This window comes from Trichoplusia ni, chromosome 23 (genome assembly GCF_003590095.1).
Source record: "Trichoplusia ni isolate ovarian cell line Hi5 chromosome 23, tn1, whole genome shotgun sequence".
NCBI classification, from domain to species: Eukaryota; Metazoa; Arthropoda; class Insecta; order Lepidoptera; family Noctuidae; genus Trichoplusia; species Trichoplusia ni.
Window position 1 is genome coordinate 4974431 of NC_039500.1, and position 24724 is coordinate 4999154.

The following is a 24724-nucleotide window of genomic DNA, read 5'->3' on the forward strand; positions in this document are numbered from 1 at the left end:
ACAATGCATTTCTTTTTACAAATATACTTCTTAAATTATAATTATCTGTAATCTGTAATTAAATGTTAATACATCATTAAACAATAGAAATCACAATAGTGAAAAAAATATTCAGATCTTTCTTCTTTCTTCTTTTATATCAAAATATTAGTACTATTTTCAAGTATCCCAAAATTAGGTACCTAAATCATGGCCAAACTAACTGGGGTGGTCCCCTATTCTGCAGGAAAGTAGCGATTCATCATAGCTAGGGAACCCTCACGCTGCGTAATTGCAGACTTTCAGAATGGACCGATATTACAACGTATATTTATCCACGAGGAGTAGCCAAACATTTTAAGTGAATATACATTTTAAGCGTAAAGTGATTTAGAAGGGTTAAAAAGCGTTTTATTAATTGATTTGTGGAAAAAAGATTAAGTTTATCTCGTTCTCGGAAGATGGTTTTTAATTAATACAGAAGATTTCAAAGTTGATGGAAGAAATATTGAACAATAAATGTTAATTCCAAAACATTGTTGTACACTTTAAGACTAAAGAATGTACCACCATTGTTTGAGTGTTACCGATTAAGTATTTACAAATAAAAAGGACAATTCATTTCCTTGCAAACAAAAAGCAACCTTACCTAAAAAAAATCGTCAACTATAGTTCTCAAAACCAACCTTATTCCATTAACATAAGAACCACATTAACAAACAACCTTTGTATTTATTATCCATGTTTCAATTAGCAACAAACGTTCGTAATCCGATACCAATAGCCCGCTTAACACGTACTCGCAATAAAATATTGATCGGAACGATTGCAATAAACAGTAACAATAATCTCTGAGGACCTTTGTTATGATCCCTTTCCCTTTTACCTTCACTTATTAAGGTACAAAGAGTGCTTCACTTTGTAGATAAAAGCGCAAGGGCTTAGGGTCTTAAAATAGAAAGAAATATTAGGTTATCTTTTAGAAGTCTGTTTGAAGTAGAATGAAGGATAAAGAACAGATTGATATAATTTATTATGATTAGAACAAATAATTTGTTATGATTATAGATTTTCTCGTTGAGAAATTGGTGTTAATCTGCTTTTTATAATTAAAAATAGATTTGTAGGAACGAAAAGCGTTATATCCCGTAACTCGTCGCGCTCTCGCATAATCCTTTTTCTTTCATATCACTTTATAACAGTGACGACGACAGCATGAGACCTAAAGGTTTTAAACTGCGTTTTCAATACCGCCGCTAATGTCAAAAAATAATGATGTAAAAAATTAGAGTCCTTAATAATGAGCTGACGAGGCGGGGCCGCGAGACAACGAATGTGCACATTTCAAAATCAATTTACAAAAAAAAGAGTTGTTCTGTAAACTATTAGCAAGAACAAGCAAAACTAAACATCCTATAACAACAAATTTCTAATCAACAAACAGATCAGCTCCACATCCCTAGGCCCGAAATCAATACGCATCCCAGAAGTTTGTATGACCTAACCCAATAAAGCAAACTCTTGGTAGCAGTCAGGCCGAGATTCAACCGATATTCCTAATTGAACCGAGCTAATAGCTGTGATGGTCTCCGCCAATTAAAGCTTATTGATGTCGTTCTCCGAAGATCTTGGGACGACCCTCGTCTCATTTTAACCCTATCTCACTCCCTTGCTAATAATTAATCAAGCAATTAAGCAGATCTGTAGAATTGAGATGAATATTTTTGGCGTTTTATGAGATGAACAACAAATAATTGAGTTTATCTTAGTTTATTCAATTTAGTCTTCATTCGTGTGTGACGTTATAGAGTATACCGAAAGCCAGTAGATGTAGATGGGTAACCTCCTTGGCGTGGTCATGTTAATTAATACTTAATTAATACAACATTCTAGACGTACCTACTAATATTCTTTTATAATATTAAAAATAGCCCACATACATTTAATTTATTGTAAAAAATAGTTTAATTGATTATGTATACACACACACATAGTTACTCCCACCCACATACATAGTTACTCTTTGACATAATCCTCTCAGTACTGAAAGCTACTTACCAATAAATATTAATATACGATGAACTTATTACTAAATCAAAATATATTTCTATATGAAATTGCCCTTAAAGATCATACTGATTCTATATCAATAGATTTATCAACATCTAGGGTTTAGTTCTAAGGTAATTCGGTCACTGGTTTTAGTAGTTTCTGACAGTAATTTGCCTCTCGATAGCACCTAGTGGATATCTTTATCTTATCCTAGTTTTATCTGTAACGTAATCTCGTAGAGATAACTAATGTTTTGTAGATTATTCTGGTTCCTATGTGAATAATAAGGGTACAAATTTAGATTCTTCCTACCTATATTTATTCATATTAACCACATTGTAAATTGGGATCCTGAAACCTTGCTTGCTTGCTTGAATTGACTTTACGAGTTTAATAAGAACTTTAATTTAAATACTTTTAAAAATCAATTAACCATTGGTTTTATTTCTTTCTTTGAAAAATATTCAAATAGATTTATGAAAACTGTTTTCTTAACATATTTACCTATGTTTAAATTATTTTATTTGATTAATAATTCATTATCAAAAACATCAGAACCTCAATGAAATATGACGTAATTTTAGAAACATTAATTCAACTTGAGAACTCGGTCAATTTCGAAGAATCAAATTCTAATTAAGATTGAGTGAATTTCATAGCAAAATTAACGCTGAGGTACATTAATGGAATAACTAGATAAATTAGAATTTCAGGTATTTTATCATTTCAGAGAACAACAGAATATAATATTCTATTCTGTTTATTTATTCAACAATTTATGTATACAAACAACTAACAACAACAAGGCATTACCTATTTGGAAATATATGTACAAAGTCGATGCTTTTTTTTAAAAGAAATCTCTTTGAGCATATTATAATATTGAATATAGTTTACCTATATAAAATTATCATTAATTTTAGACAATTATACATACGAGCTTCAATCGTTGCTCTGTTATTGCCGAGCACTTGCGATTTCTATTTCCTTAGATAACCGCCCAACTGGATAAATAGTAGTAAGACGAAGCAGTCATATATCTTAGACCAATCACATGTGAATAACCAGGTTAAGAAAAAACTGGTAAAAGGAAAAAACCGCATCCAAATCGGTTCACCTCTTTAGGAGCTTTTATACCACGGACAAACACACATAGCGGCCAAACTTGCAACACCCTTCTTTTTGATCGAAGCCTGAAACCGCTCTACTCTGTTTCCCTACATAGGCAACGGTAAGTTACTGCTTAAACAGCTTATAATAAGGACACAAAAACAAAGGAATATCTAATATATCCAACCTCATTAAGCAACGCGTGGGCTTAGCAATTGTGTTAGCTTAGTGTGTGCGTATTATTAACGAGCTTGTTAAGACAGAATCAAACATATTCGTGCCCCTACAGAGATTAGTGTCAGCTGATCACCGCATTACGCATCGGAACAAGAGCACGGTGAAATTAATTAGCATCCCAAGAGACACCCTCGTATAACCAATTGCTTGTTTCACCTTCGATATTCGTGTTAAGATGTATGAGAATAAAGATCATAATAAAACCTTTGATATACCTGTTCCATTAATGTTATCGAGTTTTGTTGAAAATGTTTAAGTTGCACTTTGTGTATGTGTGTATCTCGGATCAGAAACCCTCTCGAGGGTCGTTAGAAATCGTAGAATTCTGCTAACGACACCGTTTCATCACACTTACTCGTAGATCAATAATTTCGGAAAGCAGCCTTAGTCGTATAAAAATAAGGTCTTCTTTCTAATAAAGTAGGTATTTGTAACAGGCCGTATATATAAAAAAACAACGTACATACTATTCAATCGAAGACCACAGTGACTCTATTTTATTGCTCCAGATTATTAACCCTTAGAAAACCAATGATTTATATCAACAACATAACCAAGGCTTGCATTAATAGAATGGCTTTCACACACAGCAAGCCAACATCCCGTACAAATAAATATGTCAGTGTGCCTTTTTCCGCATTCGGATTTGGCGCAGAACAAATGACATGGCCAATTTGGTATAGTGCGGGCACCGAGCTGCACACATGACAGTACCAGTATGGCGGGAAAACGCATCAATAAGTTTATTTGTAGCTTAATCCGCTTTACATAAAAACGGGCTTATTCAACACGCTGTGGTGCCGCGATAACCCTGTTTTGTTGACGTTACGTGATTTCTAGGCTTACGCCACTGGGACCTGTATAGGTTTTAAAGTAGAGAAGATTTGCTATTGTGGAAGCGAGACAGAGAAATTTACCGACTGTGACTGGTTACCCCTTGCCTTGAAAAACGTTAAGAAGTCTACATTTATATAGTATGGAATTTTCATTGCATTGTGGAAAAGGAACGGAACACTGCATTCACAATTGTAACAATTTTCCCTTAAAAAGTCGTTGTACCGAAACATGATTAAACATGATGGTGAAACTATTTTAAAGCTGGATTTCTGAACCAGCGTTCTTGACATTCGACATTCCCCTTTCGCTCCAGTTGCCCCTATCTCATATTGCTCTGCATAATGCTTATGCTCCACTTAATTCATAGTCAGAATTCTGATGTTCAGCTGTGCAAAATTTGTGGCATTCTGATTCGTCGTCCAGATTCATGTCTTTTGAATTGGAGGATGAGGTATATGAATTCATTGAAGAAATTTAAGTTAGCCTGAAATCATTGAGTTCGAGGCAGGATGACAAAGTTTATTTTAAACGACTCCCGAACTAAAGTATTCAATCCCGGAGTCGCGGTGTTTCACAAAATTTCAAGTCACGTGCACAAAGACGCCCAAACTCAGGTCAAGAACTCGTAGGTCACACAAAAAAAATATTATTGGTCGGTTATTGAATATAGACACATTTTTAAGCGCTTATGAGGTAATAATGCTCAAATGGTTTTTCTCGTAACTACCAAAAAACATTTCATGCGTCATAAAGACTTATATTGGAAATATATTCCACTATCGATGAGCTTACCCCTCCAAGTCTTAAACTCTTATTCTCCTCATAATTTAGTTGCAATTTACGACGCCCTGAGGGGGCAAGCCCATTCTTTGCGAAGCTTACCGTTCCAGTATAAACATAAACTTGTTTCACGATCCGTAAAACGAAGTGAAACGCGGTGAGAATGACTAATACTGTTTTAGTTCCTACTTTATTGTTGTACGGAGGCAGTACTCTGTCTCACAATTGGTTGGGACCCCAAAAGGATGGCGTTGACCTGAGTGATGTGACGAAATTCGATGCTCAATTGTTTTGCCTGAATATAGCATTGGGTTAAATGTACAGGGGATGATGATGGTCCCCTAGAGAAGTGACAATTTTACTTGAATTACTTAAATTTACTTAAATGTACAGGACCCGGTAGATTAAGGGCGTATTTGCTTAACTATACATATGTCAAATGTATTGCATTGATAGGGGAGGGTCACGTGACTTGTAAAAAGAGTGTATTTTTCATACAACGATTCTATTATCTCACCACCGTTTGTAAAAGAGGATATAAACAAGATGAGTATATTTTAATTTTGATACTTTCAAAGCAAATTTCCGAGTAATCTGTAATTATATTTTTTCGTGTAAAGCTTCCATACGAGTGCCTCGTCGCATTAAGTGGGGTGAGCAGCCCGCGGTCGGCAAAGCCTAGTTCTGGCCGTTTGGGTGTCTGCCAGTGCCTGATAAGCCACGCCACCTAACATTACATATTTCTTATTTAACCCCAGTCTTAGAGGCCTCGCTAATTACTCGACACATTACTTCTGTAATTGTTTATCACTACGGCTTAGTCGCACGTGTTTTTCACAATCGCTTGACTAGCTTTGGATATAATACGACTCACTAATAATAATGAAATGAAATGCGGCAATATATGTTTAAGAAATTCTCCCACATTTTGTCATTCCACTTAAAACCTAGAGTACTTTTCTAAGTCCGTTTTACTATTGTGCCAAAAAAAAAATCATAAATACACTATTAATTATATTCAACTTCCATTGATAAGTTCGTCGGCTTCTTTGCTAGACAATTTTATATTTACTTCAATAAAATTCATACTACTTAAAATAAATATCTGTGAATCACTCTAGTCACTTCACAAAATTGAATACGATGATTTCATATAAGATCACACGTCCCGGCAATCTATTGAAAGCCTCTCAAGGATACATAGCTCTGTCATATTACTATCACTTTACAGGAATCGCTAGATTGGAACCAATAAATCTAGTTACATCATGTGTAAAGTCACGTTCAGAATGGCGGCTGGCGGCTCCTCGTGTGTCGCCAATCACTATTGGAAACGGAGCTGGAATAATATTAGGAGGATACCTATTGTTCATGCAGAGGTCTTTGAAAATATCCGCAAAATGAGTGAATAAAAGCTATTTTGATAACTATTTAAAATGAAAATTTATCCTGTATGTAAACTAATGTGGCTAATTTCACAATAGCAGTCGCAAATTATCTAGAATAGGCCAACAACGTTTATCGGATTGTCAAGCGTTTAATCTATTGGGCGCATAATCAGGTTAAATTATAACAATGTGGAGCGCACTTTAGCCGACCACAGAGGCTCGCAGCAAAGAGTCGTGTAACGATTGGACGGGCGCCAAACCACGCCAGGTAATCCCCTAAATGCTCGCGGTCATGTCCACAGAGTATGCACCGCTATCGAGTTCACTAAACTGGCCAAATCACCCCGCATTTGGCTACTAGTAACAATTATTAGAAGCAATTGTAACTGAGCGTAACGGTTGACAGTGCTACGCGCTATTTTGTATCGATCCCATAATTGGTTGTGGCTGTAAACGAGTTTTAATGTTGTAGCTCTTGGATGTAACTTGATTATTTAGCTCGTTTAATATTGGCTGAGTTTCTAAAGGTCTCTGAGTAATCGCGTTTAGGAGGATGGTATTAGTTTATAGGATGAATTAAAGTGTTGTAGTGAAGCTGCAAAGTGGACGTGGGATGATGTAGTATCTTGTGCATGTATCGACCGTCAGGGAACCGTGCAAAGTCCTTTGATAGATGAGCTCTAATGGATATTCGGAATATCTGAAAAAGGAAACAGACACTTAAATACAACAGCATAAATGAAGATAAATCTTTAAAGAATTATAGTGATTAGATTAGTATATCAAAATGCACCAAAAAACTTAACACAATCCTTAAAAGTAATTCTCTATATTCTTATCTTCTATATTATGGACAAATGCAAAAAGCGTTTCCAGGTCTGTAACATTATATATTAATACTCAATATCTTTAATTAAAAACCTTATAGATTCCAATCAAAGATATTGAGAAAGAGAAATATTTAACAAAAACTTCAAGTATCCTTCAGCTTGCATACCTCATATTCTTCCTTGGTTCTTTTTATAAACAGCCCTTGAAGGACCCTCGACTGGAGGGTCCATTCATGTTTGGACTTGACTCATTAGATCGATGTCCAATTAATTTTCTGTTTGGAGTTCAAATCGTCCCCCTCCATTATGCTGAGAGCGAATTGTCATGAAATGCGCATCAATCAATGTTGGATTTAAAGGGAAAAATGCTGGGTTTCGTTGTTAGTCATCATTTTCTCTCTTGCTAATGGAGAAATGAATTTGAGTTCTATTTAAAGGCTGGATGGGTCTATTTTGCTTTGTCTTAAATATTCAAATACGTTTCACAATAAATATTTGGTAGAGCTTTCGATAATTTTATTACCTCACGTATTACAATATCATGGTTTACACATAAATCATTATTATAAACTTTTAAAAAAATACGACAAAAAGTCTAAAAGCTTCTGCATTTCCCAAAACCTCAAAAAAAACAACCAAAACGTTTTAGTTCTATTTAAACCGTTCGTAAAACACAGCTAGGCCTACAATGATGCCCTAAAACAATAAATTTGATTCACCTATATCGAAAGTTGGCTGAAATTCAGACAAAAGCTATAAACGTGCCAACTTCCACCCCGATCCGTTGATAAACGCTGTTCCCAATTTGAAACTTTCAGCTGAAGTATTGGAGGTCTGTAACCATGGTCGTTAGATATGTGCTCCAATTTCTAGAAGTCGTAAACTATGTATTCAACTTGCCAAATGGGGTTCCAGGTTACATTGAGAATATAGATCTGAGAGACAAGTGATCTTGAATCTAAAAACAGAGGTGATGGAAGGTCTAAGTAGATGATGTGATTCGAAACGTTCCTTAATAATGAATTAAGGCTTCAAAACCATGTCAATTGAAGATAAATCCAAGAGACAAACAATCATTAATATAAGTTTATTGAACATTGTAAAATGTAACCCCTTAACTTCATAAATTTAAAATAATTGTAAGTAAAATGATAAATAGAAAAATATTCTATAGTGGTTATTTAAAGTCTGTGTATTGAATAATTAATTACTTACCCCGACAACAAGGCAGCGAGAAAGAGAAGGAAGTATAAGCAGGGATCTCTCGCTCCTCAAAGCATCATTCTAATCCGTCCTATTTCAGCCTTAAGAACTCGTAACCATGGCAACGATACAAAAATAGAAATAATCTCTTCAGAAAAAAATAGTGGTACAATTTTCTTGACAAATTCGCATTATATTCCCGATTCTGTCCCCATAAAAGGTCAGTTTTATTGTACGGACAAGAAAATATGCGATGGTTAGTTAAACAAAGAAAATTGTTTTCGTTCGCAATAAAAAAATATGTTCTATCGAGTCTTTAATCAATTTCGGTGCAAAAAATACAGGAAATAAAATGGTTTTCTGTTTAGATATTTCACTTGAACAGTTGGGGGTCTACGCTTCTTTAGAGGAAAGATTTTGCTTCGGTACTCCAGCCGACGGTCCTGTCAAAACATTTCGAGTTCCACAGCTAATTGAATGCTACTTCATCTGCATCAAGGACGATAATTAAGGACCTTTTTTATAACTAAGCCTCAGTTTACTCTTAATTTATTTAATAACACAATATTCTGCCAATTTTCTTATTCTCAAGCTAGTGCTAAACAACTGATAAATATACTTATATGAGGACTAGTAGTGTATTGAAAAACTTACCTCAAATGCAAGGCTTTTCTACGCGATACATTTAGCAAAATACTGGCCATGGTAATCAGTACATAAAGTATTCTGCAGGTGTATGTAAATCTGCAATTAGCCGTACCTTAGTCTCCCGGCTTTGCCCGCATGATAAAAACAACATACACTCACAACGTATTCAAAAAGGCTTTTGCGCACCCCACTCACGGTTCTGAATTGATAATATCAGCCTGTGACGTAACCGTATGAATGGGTACACAAAAGGATAAGCATTAAAACCAGGGAAAAATCTTTCTGACATATAAAAAATGAGTGCTTTAAATAACGCTGAGGATATTATATAAGATTCTAGTAAAATAATTCACTTGTTTTAAAAACTGACTTGTTCGAAATATAAATTTAAAAAACGAATCTTCATTCTATATTTTGAGAATCAAAATACATTTCGTTGTTCTAAATTTAAAAACAGCTAGGGAAGTGAAGTATAAAATCAAATTACAAGTTTAAAATCACAATGTCTCGGTATTTTGCATGATATAAATAACGTGTGGCAACAAAATGCAGTATTTTTCTCCGTCGGGTCGCGACGGGTGCCTTTCCATCGCCAACTCTTGTTTGTTTTGAAAGCCCGTGCTGCCATTTGTCACTCGCTGCCAGTTTTGTCTTCCTTTAAGGTATTTGTCTTACAAAAGTGGAAGTTCACTAAATTACTAACTGCACGTTATAAACGTGGTACTGCATTTGTAGTTTTATTGCGTTTCCTGGTCTTATTTATTGCAGTTTTTTAATATTCTGTAACCGATAACTTAAAAAAGACTTTTGAACATAGGGTATCCTTTAAAAACAAATATTTCACTAAAATCGGAATATTTCATTTTTTCAAACAAATACCGAAAACCGAGCTCCAAACATGTAATCGAACGGTAAATAAAACCAGTAAATATGTTCAAACATAACAATATTCGCAACAGCAGTAACCCAGCAAAACTAGATACAATTCGACTCGAAACCAACAATAGACGGATCCGACAGGCTTTACCGATGCCACATGAAAGAAAATCTCAACGTTTTGTAAATATACCGGATCATTTGGCAACGAGCACACCATACTCCACACTACACTCTGCACTCTCCACTTTTTAACTACGTTTTTTAGGGATCCGTACATTCCGTAACCAAGGGGTAAAATTGGTACTGTATCTCAAGAACTATGCTAGGCAGATAGTTAAATTTATCTAATGATGTATTTCCGTTGCTGCCATAAGGCCAAAAAATGAAAAAAGACATTAAGCTAGGATCATAAATTTGATAAGTGATTTTATTTTTGTTGCATACTCGTACTTGGTTCCTTTAGCCTATTTACACGAACCGTCAGTGTTGTGAATCCGACTCGCACATGACCAATTTTATTTCTTTTTTTTACGAACACGGATTACCAATGTAAACAGCCAGTATTCCACGTACACTCATTGAAAAATAATACTTAAATTGTTTGTTTTGTAAACTGCCTGTCTGGTTCATTTTACTTCGTATTTCAATTTTCGAATGCAATGCTTGTGTTGTTAAATGTTTATTTTCGATATTTTGCTGCTGGCAACATAAAGTGGATACAGATTAAAAATTGCAACAGTATTGGCTGTTTGTGATGAATAATTTTAATGCGGTTCAATAATTAAGGCTTAACAAAATATAGCAGTACTTTACTATTACTGGATTTATTTGCACTGACTGTGATTAATGGGATTTAAATGTATGTTGACATAGCCTAATAAAACTGATGTATTGAATTAAATGAAAACTAATAAAGCTTTGTGTTCACGCCATGCTCTATTAGTTTTAAAATTACTTTATACCCAATTAGTAACGGATGAATAGTAATGCACAACAATTATCAATTATTTATTATTCATTTATTTAATTATCACAAACAACTTAAATTAAATGTGAATGCCAAAGTAATTAAGTGTAATTGACAATGCATATCAAGTTAGTCACCGTCGGTCAATAGTTGCCGACGGCTTCCTTCATTTTCCCAATCATACCTGACCTTCAAACGATCATTCGTAAACTAGCTCTTAATACAGAAAACTCGCGTCGCAAGTACAGAATATTGTTACTACGTCATTAGCGCAAAATGTATCGTAAAATCACAATTTTAGTACATACAGCAGTAAAACTACAAATAAAACCTGCTTGGTAACATAAAAATCGGTTTCTTGTCGACGCCCAACTAAAATATATTTTTTTATAGTTATCCTAACTAGGGGTAACAAGTAATAAATATACCAAGCTGTGTATAGGTACTTGGTTCATTATTAAATGATGTAACGGTTTACTCACGCGTATTTATCGGGCTACCCCGATAAATACGCGTGAGTAAACCGTTACATCATTTAATAATGAATCATTCTCACGACAGTTACTATCAAAAAAAGGTACTTGGTTGTTTTCGAAATTCGAATTAGTTATTATAAACTTTTTTGTTAATGTTTGGTATTCCGGAATTGCATAGTTAAATCTTATTTATTTTTAATTCCCTATTTGAATTCATTGAATTCAAAGTAAGTTGCAATACTAGTCCTTTAAGCAACAAAAAAACAAGAGCGTATAATGGTGAGAGGTCAGGTTGGGTTTAGGTGATTTCAGGTGTTGGACGAGTGGGCTTTATATACAATACTGGTTATCATAAAGAACCTACCACTAATTAAAAAAACACTCAGTTATCCGACTAACTGCCAATTAAAATGTTGCAAACTTAGTTTTTGGATGTGAAAAACAGTAAAATTGTTGTAATTTTTACAAAGTTTGATTTTCGGTTTTCGTTACTATGCTTAGGAAATATTACAAATATTTTGTTAGTTAATTAGCAAACCTAACCTTACTTACCTATTTTTATATTTACATACCTAGTACCTACCAATTCAAATTAAATATAATTGAAACGAGTAAGTCTGACATACCTACATCCAAAACTACTAAAACATTTGAAACAAAGTCGTGGGAATATCAATAGCTCTAATTGGCGGAGACGAACTGTCGATCCCAACGTCGTCCAATTAGCGAGTGACTGAGCTTCGTACGTGATCCGCAAGATGGCGTCTGTAGATTGGCACTATTGCCTTTAACTAATAGGCGATGTACCTACTAATTATACTGGTGAAAAGCATTGCTTTGACAAATTTTATTTTGATAGTAACTGTCGTGAGAATGATTCATTATTAAATGATGTAACGGTTTACTCAAGCGTATTTATCGGGGTAGCCCGACTAGTTTCGGACCCAACTGGAGTCCTTAATCATGAGCAGACGCGGCGGGATCGCGAGTCGAACTCGCAATTTTATTGTTTATTAAAATAATTTCTACAAGGGTAGACAAGGCAACGTAGGGTATACAATACAACTGAGCAAAATATCTAACACTCATAAATAATAGGACAGCATAATACACCCCCAGATAAATCTAACTCGACTGACACCCAAAAAACAAATCAATCAACATTTCGAAATTCAAAATCTAGGAATAAAGAAGCAACAACGAAACACAAAAATACTTACTTTCTTCTAAAAGCAAAGCCCTAACAAAATATTTCATTGTTTTTCACAAACAGATAATGAAAAACATATTTTTTCACGCAGAAGCGGGTTCTATAAACAAAGGGCGCTCATCCCGCTTTCAATTCAATTCGCGGTAACGTAAATCCAAGCGATCGGGGGGAAACATCGCGAGATTATGTTAAGGACTAGCTCTCTGAAACATATTTATGTGGAAACTTGTTATTAGAATATTTTCATAGAATGTTCTTGGAATGTGTAGGTTGCAATTCTTTATCAAAAAGGATTTAATTGGAAGATATATAAAGTCGCACTAAGATGGTTTTCACTTCCGATGAAATAGATTATATTATGAAGTGTAATATACATAAGGGTAAATACAAAACACTGGTTCCTACACAGACACAAAGCGTGTAGGTGTTGACTTATCTCTCTAATTTCTAATTTCCATTTTTTTTTTCTACAAATTTTGATTTAGTGTAATGTTCAGAGTTCTAATGTTTTCTATTATTTTTTTCCTTTTGCATTGTTACTTGTTAATCTAAATACGCATGATGTGGTCTCCTATAACTGAGTATGTCATTGTTGTTTTCGTGATTTGACATTTCAAGGTGATTTCAGAAAGACATTTCACTTGTAAGGTGTATTCTTTGTTGGAGATCCACAAAAAAAAAACAATATGTTGGACTAACTAGGCACGAATAATTCTAAACGTATTCGCATAAACCAAAAAGGTTACGCACCTACTAATGTCATGTACCCCTGCCGAAACCAATTAAAACAACAATAAGGATACACTTAATATAAAACAACAGTCTTAGCCACGTAGGCAGGTAGGTAGCTGTTCTCGAGGCAGCGCACGCCTCAGGGGTGCTCAAATCCAACAGATTAAGTCATCGAAAAATTTGATGCGTGAGAGTCGTCCTTTCTCCGGGCTTACCTAGCCAGCGTTACCATCCCAGTGACGATGTGTCGCAAAAAAACGGATTTAACAGCTCTACGCAGCTCCCGTTATTTGCAATGACAGCTTTGCTGACTGAGGGTTTATCAAGACTTTGTTTTTGCGGATAAGATTGAGAGCTTCGGGAATTTAATAGTCTTCGGTTGTTGATTCAGACTAGCTTGTAAATAAAGACTTAGTTCGAACGTGTTTTTGAGTAAAAAAGTTGGAAAAGTATGTCCGTCAATCAATAAAGGTCCAACCATCAATGGTTTTTGACGATGAAACCTAAATATTGGTATTTATATTACGTAAAAAATCTGTTAAATTAACCACTTTATACCAATTCAGAAATAACTTCGTTTTATGTTCAAGAGGATAATAAAATCGCGCATTTACTGAAAAACATAATCACAGCGCAATAATAAAACGCAGTATACACGAGTTCACCCAACTATACCTTTGAAAAGGAAATAAAAATGGGCTGTAAATAGGGTTGGCGCGCTGCGAAACGCTTTCTCCGATATTGGCTGGATTCGTTTGAAGTTCAGGATAAGATAATTCTCGAAACCAACATATTATTATTTTGCAGATGGTTTTATGTTTTTTATATCTGAGTTGTTAACTGAACTCAGTACTTTTATTAGTCGAAATTAACAGTCAGGTAAAGTACTCAGTATTTTTATTAGTCTAAATAAAATTAATTCATTAGTCAGGTAAAGTACCAATGTGATTTTTGCAAATTAATATACCTATATACTCTCCGCCAACTGCAATGACCTAGACTGGTGATCAATGCTCAAAGCTAAATTACCATATCTCAACTGTTTCAATGTACGCTGTAGTGCTCTATAACAAAATATAACGAGTATTAAAATAAAAATAAATTGTATTGTTGTATTTTCTATTAAATGATGCAACGGTTTACTCACCCGTATTCGTCGGGAGTGCCTGACTAGTTTCGGACTCAACCGGAGTCCTTAATCAAATACGCCTGAGTAAATCGTTGCATCATTTAACAATTATTATTATAAAAATAGTATTTTCTATCACCAAATTGACCAACAACTCTACATTAAAACTATTGACACTAATCCACTTTTAATAGTTGATCCAAACATTGCAGTGTTTTACCAAGGCAGCCCTTAAACGATAATACTAGACTTGACCCCGATTTCACTTGAATCACAATGTAGGCAGGTCATGGTCTCGCGCCGCCTGAAAATTGGGTCGCCTGAAAATGTCCACTGAAATGACGAATGCAGTTTTACTACTAAATTACTTTTAAATTCGCTATTAATTATTTAATGGTCTATTTGTGTATGAAATAAGGTGTTAATTAATAATGTTTTGTCGCGGAAATATCATATTTTTTTGAAAAATAGCTCAGGGACTACGGATTGGTTGTTGTTCATTGACTCGATATACAGCTGAATCAAAAAAGTTAAAATAACTTACCTGAAATGATTAGTGCGACAGTTGTTTTACATATTTCAAGAATCAAGATACTGTAATTCAATGTTTACTTCAAAGTTCACAATACTTTAAATAATCGCATACTAATTATGGTAAGATAACTCTTTCGTTTGTTGCAATTATTTACGACTGCACGAATAGATTTTTCAAATAATTAAAATATAACATTTGCAATAGAACAGCGATTACATTATTGATTTCAAAATCAAAATAAATCAAGCAACAATTATCCATCAAATTGCAATAAAGCAAGCAAATGTTGCCATAAATAAAAAATAAATTGTGTGCGAGCCAATCGTGTTGCCAACTACATATTTCCTACCATAAAATTGATATAGACGGCCAATACAGCAGTTAAAATCCGTTTCCCATCAATGTTCATGTAACATGCGTCCTATAGTTGTCACTTTATGGACATAAGCCATAGTTAGGGCATAACATTTCCTATCTTAATGGCTCTTTGGAAGCAATAAGGTTTTACGAGCAATTCACTTGCACTCGTTTGTGGTGCGAGGGAAGAAGACATTTGTTGGATTATTCAATTTTGTTTACGTTTTTGGTCTTTAGTAACAGTTTGCTTATCTGAAGCTAGATTTTAGCCGGTTCTGGACTTGAGGGTAAGGAATTTGGGTTATATTCAATCGCTTTACTCTCTCTACTTTTATATAGCATTTACAAAGCATGATATTAGTATGAAACTAAAGGTGATAGATTCGTATTTTGGACATACAGCATAAAAACTCACCACTCAATAATAGTGTGACAAAAATTATCTCTTCAATCCTTGATAAATAAATTGAGTAAATAAAGTAAAAAGCATCAAACAAATACACGTGAACCATTCCAACTGCGAAAGGAACCAAATAATTTACTGTTTCCGCTTTTAATTTCTCCAAGAGCCCGTATCGATATTATTACTCGCTTCCTATATTTTCCCTTCATGTTCAATTGTTATTTTACTCAGTTTTTGCCCAATTGGTTTTGAATAGCGGTAGAATGTGAATTTATTATTCCAACCCCGTTTAATACAAAAAGGCACCATTTTTATTCTAAGTCCCTTGTTCAGTTATGCTGAAATCGATGTAGTTTTTTTTCTAGCTTTAGTTACAAATGTAGAATATCATTTGAATAGATTATTGGAAAGGATTGTTTGAATCTCGGTATTATAACGTGCATTGCATACCGCATTTCTGTGGCAGCGGTATTTCTGCAAGCATAACATTTTGTTTTAATAATTTATCTGAGAGATAGGAGTAACTAATATCGTTAGATTATTTACTTAATCCTTTATGTAGTAGAAATGGAATAGCATGTAATCGTGTGATGAAGAAATATTGTGTCAATTCGTTGATTCTAAAACCCGCATTGCGTATATGATGATCGAACCTCTTAGAATATTATTTGCGAACTTGTGCAATTCTGTATCAAGTTTTTATCTAAAAGAGTATGGTTTTCTTACCGAGTGTCCTTCAGGGATATGACATTTCGGAACTGCGCATCTAGCCCTCTGCCTTTTTAGGCATAGATACTAGACACAGAAACATTTTGATCATTTTTTCCGTTTACAGTGTTAGGAAAGTTTCAGGCTAGTTTAAGATCAGTATCAAACAAAATTAAAAAGAAGTACTGGTGAAAGACTAGTCCATAATTCCTATTTTTTTTTTCTTAAAGTATGCACTGTTTATAGCTCTGCATATACTCAGCGCCGAACATGCGACACGATGCATTGGGTTTGGTTAAAAACGTCAATCCCTCGGCTAATCGTGGAGTAAAATAAATTTGTTATTCTATACATGGTATAGAAACTATATCCCGTATAATCTAGAACAATTCGCTTCAACAAAGTTCCGCTTCTTCCATTCCGAGTAAGCAAACAAAATCAAAAGAACATCGGATCATTAGAGCTATGTTGTAAGTTTCCCGCGATATCTTCGAGGTTCTAGGGGCCTACCACGGCCTCCGAAAGTAAGAAAGCGGTTGTGGTAGTGAAACAACGCTTTACAAAGTGTTTTGCGCCATCTCCCTTTAACTCTGTAAGTATTACTTCGAGAGCTGGTGGTAGACCCCCCGCAATCATTAATATGGACTTGTCTGAGATGCAGCCTCGCAAACTTCCTTTGTATAGTTCTGCAAATAATGCAAAAGCTAGATGTAGGTACGTGAGCAAGCTTCGTAGAAAGATCGGTGTATTAAATGAGTAGATGTATTGTTTAAACATTTAATAAATGATTTCGTTTTTATATTAGATCACCGTCGTATAACGAATGAGAAATAAATACACTTATTTAAGAAGATATATTTTAAGGTTCGATCCCCACTCAGGCTAGTAATAATATGAATGCTTCGAAGTTTGATACTAAAACACCATTGAACGCAAAAGTGAAGGAAAACATCAATAACTAATCTGGATTGAGCTATTCCGGAGTGAGTTAGCGTCATGATTCCTGAAACCTATAGGTATGGCAATTAACCAGCAGTGACTTGACGAAATTTCAGTTTATGGATGTCCATCCATGTCGAAATAACAGACGATACTCGCTTTTTATTACTTATATTTCCATAACGTGACTGACAAACATGGAGTTTTATTTTCCACACCAACTCACCTCCCCATCTTAAAGGCCTTCTATAATGCCAAATTCTGTACTTCACTTTCACAATGTTAACATTTACATATGCAGGTCACTCGACAATGAATGCCTTCACAATAGCTAGGTACGCCCCTTTAGCCTTTAGAACAATGGCGGCCTTCAGTGCCCGACCCTAAGCTTCCGATAACACCGACCAATTTAATTTAATGTTACCCAGACAGAGATTAAAGTTTTGGAATTAAAGTTAGATAAAATTGTGTGTTTGTGTTACATTTTCTTTGCATTCTATTTGTGATTTGTATTGTTTGGAACTTATCAATGTTAAATAGATGTATTATTTGAGCTTGTTTTAAATCGATTCATATTTTCGCCAAGAGATCATTTTATGATGTGAATATAGTATATTGCGAAATAAAACTTTAATTTGCAATTAATATTTCTACAAATTTTGACGATGATTGTTTAAATTTAATGCTCCAATGTAAGTGTAAAATCGAGGATGTTTGACTTATCGATTATCGAAATAAATGTATGCTAACACGTGCCCTAAAAAATGTGGGCGTTTACATTACTTAGCATTTTCTTTAATTTGTATACTTACTTAATCATAAAGACAAATTCCTTCCATGTATAATTATCAAAAGAAAAATATTGTTTAAGAAAATTAGGTTTTCATTTCGTAGTCTTACAACGAATCTACCAAAGAAGCTAGCCTAAAGCTTTTCAATAATAAAAATATACATATTTAATAACATAACGCCTACAAACACAGACTTATCAATAAGTATGCCTTGGGGCTAGATCCAAAATAAAAACAGGATGGGAGAGGCCAATTAGATGAAAAACAAATGTAAGATTAGGGTCAACTTTCGCCCGGGGACCACTATTGTTCGCTCATTGGACGTAGCTTCATTTTAATATAATTATTATACTAAGTACATCCCCTAGCCTCGGGCCACTCGTGTTGTTGTTTCTCTACATTAAATAAGAATACTCGTTTGTTCGTTGATAGTTGCGTAGGATTGTTATTTTAGATAGGTTGACGACCTGCGTCATAGTTACTGTAAGCATAGCAGGTTTAATCCGTACGAAATATAATATTCTACTGTTTGTAGGTATATGTTTCTGAACTCCGCCTAAACGACTAGACTGATTTGAATGAATTGCTTTTTGGCGTTTTTGGAAAAAAATGCTGTGTGTACGCGAAACTTATTTGAAAATACTTTTATATCATGTTTCAGGCTTATAGTAGAATTAAAAACTTTCCTAGACAGTTGTCCAATTTTTTTGTTTTTGTTAAGTCGCAGTGCGAGTTTGTGTAAAAGAGGAATACATAAACTAAGAACATTATATCCCAATGTACGATACCATACCATTGATACCATAATACCGATATCAATGTGTTTCTTTTGTTTCAGGTATGCAACAAGATCTTCGGCAACGCGTCGGCGCTCGCCAAACACAAGCTGACACACAGCGACGAACGCAAGTACGTCTGCATCACGTGCGCGAAAGCGTTCAAGAGACAGGATCATCTGTAAGTGTTTACAAAAAATATAATTTAATAAAATTGTAACCTATTATGTCCTGCAGCAAATCATCATCATCATTCCCCTGCCCTTATACCAATTATTTTATTTGGGGTCCGCATAACATGTCTTCTTCTTCCATACCTTTCTATCGGACGACATCTCACAAGAATCACTCTTTGCAGCCATATCGTCGTTAAGCACCATACTCTCCTGATGACGTAATAATAAAGTTGCGTCCCTTTGTCGCATTGTGAGTAACAGACATTAATTTTCGTTAAAATAAAAAGTTTAATAATTTGCGATTTAATTAATAAAATAGTTTTTATTACATATAGACTAGGCAGCTAGAAATAATACTTTTGTCTGAATCAAAAACGAATATTGCTCTTTGAAGAATTAATTGAAACTGTTCAGTTCAAATCAAAAATAATTATTATTTATTAAAAGACCTTTCATGTCATAAATATCGAAAAAAAATTGTTCGAAGATAATTGTGAGCAATCTTTAAAGACATCTTGAATCAGACACTAATCCGCTTAACCCTTACGTTTGGCGAGGTCTCGAGCAAACCTTCATCTTAATCCCTTATCGATGCGCACAAAACAAAATCTCATCAAAGAATAAATAAATACGAGAGTATAGTTACTTCATTCTTAATGTTTATGTACAAGATTTGAGCAATACGCTCTTTGAAAAGCAAATTTTAACTTTTCACGACTTCTGCTAATGCTAATAGTTTAATAAATGTGAGATGATATGATCAGTCATCTTTTTAGGGTTACTTACGCAAAGGGTAAAAACCTATTATAACGGTCCGCTGTCAGTCCATCCGTCCGTAGAGAATCAAGAAATAAATTATTGATTAATGACTATTTGTACCTCATCACCTAATCATCTTATCATATCCTACCCCAATAAATGGGCTAACTAACACTGAAATATATTTTTTTCAAATCAGACCAGTAGTTCCTTAGATAAGCGTGTTCAAACATACAAACTCTTTGACTTTATAATATAAGCATAAATGATCCCACGGACTGCAATTAACTATAATTCGGGTATTTCGAATTGAATCCTCTATCCTCTCTTTACTCAAATCTAACAAACGAACAGGCAGATAAATTATCGCAATTACATCATTAGTATGTACGATCCCACAACCGTTAACTATAAAACTAGTTAACTAGTTCAAAAATCAAAACAGTTTAGTGTAGGGGACACATGTCGAGCCTCGCGTAATGCCCGCAGCTGCGCCGCATGCATACTGATGTGCTGGCTATTAAGTCCTGAGTATTGAGTCAGCGCACTTAGTGTTTATAATGACTTAGCATAAGGGGTGGGGTAAGAGGGGGTACTTAGGGTAGATTAGGTTGTTTCCGGATAAAAGGACAGTTGTTTATTTTTGTTTGAATGTTTTTTTTTTGGAGAGCTGTTTAGATGTGAAAGAGTGAACTGTTTAGTGTTAGGAGAAGTATTTAGTAATTCATTACTGCTAATTGATGATCCTGTAGATAGGATCTCACCAGTCGATATCGCGTGTATGTTCCTGTGTTTACTAAAAATAATTCTGATCAAATAATAAAACGAAATAAAATTATTTTGAACAGCTAATGTATAGATAAAGTATTTAATGTATATTTGAATATAGAAAAAAGAACAAAAATCAATAAGAATTTATGTTTATGTTACCATTACTGCCCCCAATTTGACCTCGCTAACGCACCCCAAAGATTTCTCTAATTCACCTGTAAGGGGTGACAGAGTGAGACAGCTATATGATGACAGAGAGGGCGAATGTCACCTGTCACTAATTATGGTTCTGAATAATTTAGTAGGTCTATTATGAAAGGCCAAGTGGACAAGTTATAACATTGCAAGTAAGTCAACAATTTATACGTAAATATAACGGTGTAAGCTCATGACTTACCAAGCTAAAGTGGTGAGACGTGGTTAGATCATTTTTTGAATGTCATTGCTCACCTTATATTATGTTATGAAGCGCATAATTTATCTGATTAGACAGCGATTGATGAAACACATAGCCAGGGAGTGACAGATGTAAATACCAATAAGTTAAACTTTGCCATTCTGCAGACCAAAAACGAAAGGCGGAATTGAAATAATCTTCTCAAAATCGAAATCAAAAAGTTTTTATTTCAAATAGGCCGTTTTCCAGGCACTTTTAAAACGTTATAGTAATGGCATTGGCTCTAATTGCGCGGTTCTAAAAAAAAAGTCATTCGTATGGAGAAGAACCGGCAAGAAACTCCATGTTAGGTGTACCATGCTCCAAAATCAGAAAGACAATAATATCCCCACTAATATTATAAATGCGAAAGTAACTCTGTCTGTCTATTTGTCTGTCTGTCTGTCTGTTACGCTTTCACGTCTAAACCACTGAACTGATTTTAATGAAATTTGATACAGAGATAGAGTTGACCTTGAGAAAGTACATAGGATAGTTTCTATACCGGAATTTTGAAGAGTTCTCTTGGAAACGCGATATAACCGACCTTGACGCGGGCGAAGCCGCGGGCGAAAAGCTAGTATTCAATAAATTAAGATACTGAACAGAATAAAAACAAAACATATTTGCGAAGTTTCGAACGAACGCCTAAAAGTAATAACGATATGTTGATCGCTATTATTTTAACAAAACCTTTACCAAGAGCGTTGAATTAAGTACTTAGAATAGAATCGGTTGCTATCTCTTACTCGATAAGATCACTATAGACTTTCCAATTTCCGCTAGAGTCGCTCCTGTTCGTGCCAAAGGAAATGGGTTTAAATTTATAAATTGTATGTTGATACTAAATCAGACTAAGTTTCTATGTACTGAAAAGTTTACAAGATTTTAAAGAAGTTTTTTGCTCCATAGGCAATATACAATTACGTAAGAGTGATTGTCATACTGGTTATGCTAAGTTTGGGACTAGATTTTGCTGTTTAAAAGTTGTGGATTTCTTTCTAATGGCCTAGACGCGCATTATTTTTACACGCTGCACTACGGTCGAATGGTATTGAAATGACAAGTCAAAATCACGTAACTCGTCGAAAATACCTCAATCCACATTAGGGCAATGATTTTTAACATCATCATACAAATTTCAATGCATCGTTTCCTTTTGTTACAGCAACGGTCACATGCTGACACATCGTAATAAAAAACCATACGAGTGCAAGGCGGATGGCTGCGGCAAGTCATACTGCGACGCGCGGTCGCTGCGACGACATACCGAGAACCATCACCAACCGGCTGCAGCCACGCCTGAGACAAGTAAGATATAGCAACAGTTACAGCAACGATACTTATAATGAATGTTACGTTACACTAATGTGTAACAATAGTGCAAAGATATATGCTTAGATCCAACACCAACAGGCCGAGTTAATTTGCGTGAAAAAGGCATTGTATCAGCTACTGCAACATGCTGTATAACACGTTCGAGTAGATAGTGGGACTGTTGAAAGAAGGCGGATTGTAGTGACAACCATCTTTGGTTGTTGTACATAAGCTCACTTGAACAATAGAGTACACTAGTAGAATCAAATCACTTAAACGAATACCGCAACGTGATATATAACTTCCAACGCAACAAAAAGTTGCAAGCAGTGTCGCAATGCAACATTGAAACAAAAAATCGTTGATTTTGTAAGTAGGATAGAATTGGATAACCTCAAAATGCATAATATACGTCACGTATCAACGAAATCCTATCAGGAAGGGTCTGCCCTAATCCCCGTGAGTACCAATTTTTAATCGATCCCTCAAAGGTCTTCAATTTGTTTAATCCCGTTCCTTGAATCGCTGATTAGTTTTGAAATAAGGTTTTTGGGGGCGCTTGAATGAATTTATCGTGTATTTATGTGGCTTTGAAATTACTTTACTATGTAAATAAGTTTCGCAAACCTTATTTCAACTCGATGTAATTTTGGTTTCAACAATGTTTTTTATGATTTAGTCGTTGAAGATTGTCGTCGTAGGTTTAAAAAGAGTTTACACGTCAATATATCTTATTATACGTGACCCATCGAAAGCTGTGTGTTACGTTTCTTCTGCTCATAAAAGAAGCAACATTCCAACATTTATAGTAGAGCTATACAAAACTGTCTTACTTTAAGTAAAGGTCTGATAGGCTTGCTTCAAGAGCTCATATTACTCGCGCTAATGTTTCTTTCTATTACCAGGTTCGCCAGCATCAGCCGCCACCAGCGTCATCACAATTGCCGAGCGGGACGCGACGGCGCAGCGCGTCGGTTCGCCCATATCACCGGCGCGCTCACACCCGCCACATTCCGATGTATGACACCATTTTAGTATAATAATCTAGTCACATACACACACAGATGCAAATACGCCCGTTAATAGGCTACATACAAATAAAGTACAATCAGACGAAGTAGATACGAGTAGGTAGATGAGTAATTAATCGTTGTAGTTTTTGAGGGATTTTTAGGTAAAACCATTGACATTATTCAGAATGAATGATTAAAATACTTTAGAGTATCGACAAACTATAAGCATTCTTCAGTAAATCCATCTATTAACTAAAAATATCGAATACCCAAACCGGTCCATCAATATCACACCGAAGTAGACACGTTACATATGCGATCCATTCCTCAACCCGCAAAACATAACCCTAATCCGCTAATTTTCCATCAATTAGTTCATACGTTGCTTTTAGTCCCTCATTAATCTGGCTTTTTATACTTAGCCGTGTCTGGCGGGTTTCCAACTGCCCAGCCGTGTAAAATTCTACCGTCCTTATTAATTAAGCAATTAGCCCAAAATCCGCGTTCTGTGTGCTCTTTTAATTTGCCACCATTAAAGGGTTCGACAAAAAATTCCCGCGGACGATGTTGACCCCGCTCGTGTTTTGTTAATCAACTGGAATCATTTGTGGTTGCAAATAATGTTGTGATACCTTTGATAATCTCTTTTGAACTTTTTCGTTAATATGGCATTCCATTGACAATTATACAGGCATTTTCGATTCACACATGTTTTTTTAATGTTTGCGTTTAAATGTAATGCAACGAACAAACCACATTGTTTTAATTGACACATACCTACAACTAATATCGTTAAATAGGGTTACTTAAATATAAGCTTCCATAAATGACTTATTTGTTAATGTCTAATCTATAACAGACAATCAATGGGTCATCGAGCATGAACTCGAAACTCCTCTTTTCAGTACTTGAAACCCATTTTTTTCTTCTACAAAAAAAAACACTGCAAATTCAGAATTAGATATTCTTAAACTAGCTCAAATCAGCTCTTAGTGGGAAACGAAGCTCTATGTACCATTGCCTTGCAGTCAAGCAACGGGTCGGAGAAATCTTCGGCGGTGTCAAGCGGCGCGGGCAGTGACTCCAGCCCGCCGTGCACGCCGCCCGCGCCCCCCACACCCCCGGCGCGGCCCAAGCCGAAGGCTGCCAGCAAACCGAAGACCAGCACGGTAAGATTAGCAACGTCTAAAACTTTTTTCGGAAAATATTTGCTATTTCCACGCATTGATGTGGTATTCCCTAGCACTAACTAAAGTTTTTCTGAAAACTACAAAAATCTGTTTGGT

The 24724-nt window shown here is 35.1% G+C and overlaps 1 protein-coding gene across 2 annotated transcripts in view; it reads left to right on the plus strand.

The window, feature by feature from the left end:
- LOC113504716 (zinc finger protein 628-like) overlaps positions 1 to 24724 on the plus strand; it is a 162770-nt gene that overhangs the window by 118176 nt on the left and 19870 nt on the right. For both annotated transcript variants that reach the window (XM_026887127.1, XM_026887128.1), the window contains exons 5-8: positions 19029 to 19147; positions 22277 to 22419; positions 23331 to 23443; positions 24467 to 24607. In XM_026887127.1, coding sequence (XP_026742928.1) covers positions 19029 to 19147; positions 22277 to 22419; positions 23331 to 23443; positions 24467 to 24607 — 516 coding nt within the window. The remainder of the gene's footprint in view (positions 1 to 19028; positions 19148 to 22276; positions 22420 to 23330; positions 23444 to 24466; positions 24608 to 24724) is intronic.